This window comes from Solanum verrucosum, unplaced genomic scaffold (assembly GCF_900185275.1).
Source record: "Solanum verrucosum unplaced genomic scaffold, falcon-dt-bn FXZP01000060.1, whole genome shotgun sequence".
Classification (NCBI taxonomy): Eukaryota; Viridiplantae; Streptophyta; class Magnoliopsida; order Solanales; family Solanaceae; genus Solanum; species Solanum verrucosum.
In genome coordinates, this window is record NW_026020129.1 from 6,457,722 (window position 1) to 6,461,959 (window position 4,238).

General features: G+C 30.3%; 1 protein-coding gene across 1 annotated transcript; it reads right to left on the bottom strand.

The window, feature by feature from the left end:
• Positions 1-682: 682 nt before the first annotated feature.
• LOC125826388 (uncharacterized) lies at positions 683-2,232 on the bottom strand. The gene is made up of 2 exons (XM_049505698.1): positions 1,704-2,232; positions 683-1,318 (listed from the first exon to the last, which is right to left on the bottom strand). Exons 1-2 carry the CDS (start codon positions 2,193-2,195, stop codon positions 683-685), a joined length of 1,128 nt encoding a protein of 375 aa, XP_049361655.1. The 5' UTR covers positions 2,196-2,232.
• Between the last annotated feature and the right edge of the window lie 2,006 nt (positions 2,233-4,238).

The window sequence follows — 4,238 nt, forward strand, 5'->3', positions numbered from 1 at the left end:
TGGCCTGGCCCATAAAATGTCAAAGCCTGTATGGGTTAGCCCGGATGGGGTGGGCTAGCCCATATTGACAGCTCTATCTAATACTGACTATTAGGTGATAGTTCAGATAGAAACTCAAACTCTCCATAGTTCAAGTATGAATCTAACAAAATTGGAATACTTTTATGTGTGTTTTTTTTTAATCTTTTAACTCTTTTATAAATTTGTAAGTTTCATCGAAGATTTACAAATATTTACTAGTAATGGCCCCTCTCTCTAAAAATATTTCTAAACAAGCCCTCCAGCAAGGTTTTTAAAAAGAGCTTTGATAACGAAACTTCTTGATCGGAAGCTAATATATATTACTAATTATTTCTTATTGAGTCTATTTAACATGAATTCAAATTAATAATAATAATTGGATTAGTATATTTCAAGTATTAGATGATTAAATAAAAATTAAAAGAAATTATATTCACACTTTACAACATAGTGAAAGAGAAATCAAGATATTTCTAAAATTGCATTCATAATTAATCATAGTACAATAACAATAATGTCATATCTTGGGCTTATATAAAGGAAAATAAAAAACAAAGCAAACATACAATATTCAATCTTTTCTTTGAAATCTGCAAGCTCGATTAATTCAAATTCATGTTGAGCAATCCAGCAAAAGAGTAAAATGCGCTCTTTGAAAAGATTAATCTCTCATTGTAACTAAAACATTGTTTTCAGAGCCACTTTCATTACCAAGAGATGGAGTAATCAACACAAGATCTTCATCTCCCGGATTAATTATCCAACATGAAAAATGGACAGCCTTATTTTCTTCATTAAACCTTATATTATCAGCTAATCCCAAATCATCCCAACAATTAGCTGAAATTAATTCAGTCTTAATTGAACCAAATGGATTAATCCCTTCTCTAGAAAATGTTTCAACATTAACATCCTCTGAGGTTTCTCTAACAAACAAACACAATTTTGTAGACAAATTCTTACCAAATTTGTTCTCTACCTCTTCAACACATTTTTCTACAAGATTATTCTTGTGGATATCATCACTTAAATTCAAGAATTTCAAAGGTAATTTAAAAATTAACGTATCGTTAACGTGGTAATTATTTGTGTTTGATCTCGAATATAAAGTTGATGAACACCCTTGTTTCCTAAGATTTGGTAGGAAAAATGTTGGAATTTTAGGTGCATCTGCCTCTGATACCATGTTGACATGAATTTTGGACCATCTATTCAAGAAACTAGTCATGGAATAAGGATCTTCTAGAAAAAGGCTACAACTTATCCCAATCGAGTATCCACACTTGAAATTTGTCACCTGAAAAAAAAAAAAAAGTATGATCTTCTATAGATAGCCCTTGAATTTATAACAAAATCTCAAAAAACCATTAAAAGTTAAGACCATACAAATATTTCAAATAATATGGTAGATGTTTTTGCTAATAACTCACAAAAATTTTCATCTTCTACACTCAAAACTTCTATAACATGCTTGGTTTCCAAATTTTTCGACTGCTATTATAACATTTGATTTTTAATATATTTGGTTGTTGTAGGTTCCAATATCAGGTAAACCAAAAAATGAGATGAGTCTGATTTTGATAGCATGATTTTAAAAATAAAATAAAATTTAAGCTTGACTCAACCCAAAGTTATCTCATGACGTGAAAATTGAGACCAAATAAAAAAGTAGTGTGGCTAACCTGGACATAAAAAAGTGGTGAATATTGAGTGTTTGGCTCATGAATATCATCCCAAAATACAAGCTGACCTTCTACATTTTTCTTTTCCTTAAGATGAATAAAATCATCAAAATTCATTGGCATTTCAGCTTCAATCAATCTAACACCAGAATCATTTGACACAATTTCAAACTCCCCATAATTATTATCATTTTCTCCTATACTTCTAAGTCTACCAGCAAGTAATGGTTTTTCAACAAGTGCCTTTCCTAGTGACTCCTTAATCCATCCAGCGACAATCCATCCTGAATCCGTCTCTGACGCCTTGTTATAGCAAAACACCATGTGAAAACGCCTTTGAAAATTGCCTGAGCCAGAATTTTCACCAATGAGAACTCGCCGCGATATCCTTGGATCAGTTTGCTTCATTGGCGCCACTGTTTGGATTGCTTCAATTTGCAAGTTGGAGAGAAAATCATGTGCCACTCCAATATTTTCATTGCAATATGCCATGTTGAAAATTATAAGAATTAAATGTATGTTATAAGTTGTGTGACATTACTAGGCATTATATAGATAAAGAAAATGCATTCTAGAATTGATGAAATCAATGTAATCAGAGATTGGTTGATGCAACTAACTTTCATTAAAGATTAGACCAAAAAAAAAACTTCCATTACAGGATTGTACTGGAAACGTAATAATGGGCATTTTCCTAACATATTTGGTTATCAGAACACAAACTACTTTACCTTCCATCTAATTGTATGCTCCCTGCGATACATTCACTATACAAAAAAATAAAAAATTTACAGCATATTAAGAGAAAAATATATTATCATATATTTTTAAGCATTAATTACTCATTCCACAAATTATTTCTCAAGACCTAAGATTAAACACCAATTAATATAAATATTGTGATAAAACACTCATTAATCATTATTTTTTAAGGAGTGTAAAGTCTAAATAGAACAAGTAAAATAAAATATCTCACGCAATCAACCTAGCTATCACAGTCTCAACCTCTCACACCTTCGATTACTAGAGCATCTCATGTGCTCCTCCTTTTTACATATTCGAACTATCTCAATCTTACTTTCCACATCTTATTCATCACTGAAATTACTCTTATATATCTTCATTCGTAATCTTATCTCTTATAGTATATACTCCACAGATTCATCGAGACTTGGAATTAAAGATTATTTCTTTATATATGGACTAGAATTATTGGTGGTCTTTGTTGGTACTAGGAGTGTCAAATGGGCGAGTTGGGTTGAAATTGGAGATATTAAAGTGGGTTGAAATAGAAATCGGGTTGGGTCTTGATCCGCCCAAGTTTACTTTGGGCTCAAATGGGTTGGGTTCAAATGGGCTAAAAAATGGGTTGGATCTTGACCCGCCCAATTTGATCCGATTAATCTCAATAATTTTAACAAAGTGATATTTAACTTTTATAATCACATTGCGAATTTCAGCTCAAGATTTTTTTTTTAAAAAAAAAGTAATAAATTGATAGATAAATCCTAAAATATGTTAAATAGATAATAATTCATACATTTAAATATTTAATATAGGAACATATCTTAGTAAAGAATTTTAAAACAGATTGAAATTGGAGATTGAATTGGGCTCAATTGAAGGTTCTCTTAAAATGGATTAGGCTTGAATGAGTTGAGATTGAACCCAATTCTAATTATCTTGAGCCCTACCCTTAAAATTTTGGACAAATTGGACGGATTACCTATGTTTGAGTTCATTTTTGACACTCCTAGTTGGTATGAATATAATGTCCTTCCAAATCCCTTCTGCCGGTAGGTAAGTATTTATTCCTAGTCCTATGTTATACGAGGACAGAAAATTGTTTGTGTCTTCTTGTCTATTTTTTTTTTTTTTTTTTTTTTTTTAAGGCTTAATCAAAACTTTTAAAACACAAAAATATTTAAATTTTCCTTGGTATCGTTCGAAATTCATAAATGAAAATTTAGAGACTGAATTTTAAGGACAAAAATTAAAGATCACCCTGAAATAGGACAATCCGTGCAAAAACTTGTCTTTTATTTTGGTGGGCCACATAGAAAGACAAACGTTTTGGTGGAGTGAAAAAATGGCCCAACTAACTAGACCTATTTTATTTTGTCTTGATAGTAGTAGATATAGTTTAAAGTTAAGAAAATTTGAGAAACAACAAACATAATAACGTTTTATCTATAGTTTTGATATTGCACTTCATAGCTGTAGTTCTGTTTGCATAGAGGTTGCAGTTTGTATATTTCGCTTGCGAATATACAGATAGGGTAAGTATATACAAATTTCGTATTTATACATTTAGAAATTTTTCAGAACTTCGTTTGTATATTTCACTTGCTAATATACAAACATGGTAATTTATTGTGATTTTTTGTTAAATCTGATACAAATAGCTATGGTAAACATATAAAAATTCTGCATTTATACAATCAAGAACCGAATTATACAAAATTTTGATTTATACAATCAGGCGAATTATACAAATTAGACGAATTATACGTACTTTTAATTTGAATTCTCTAG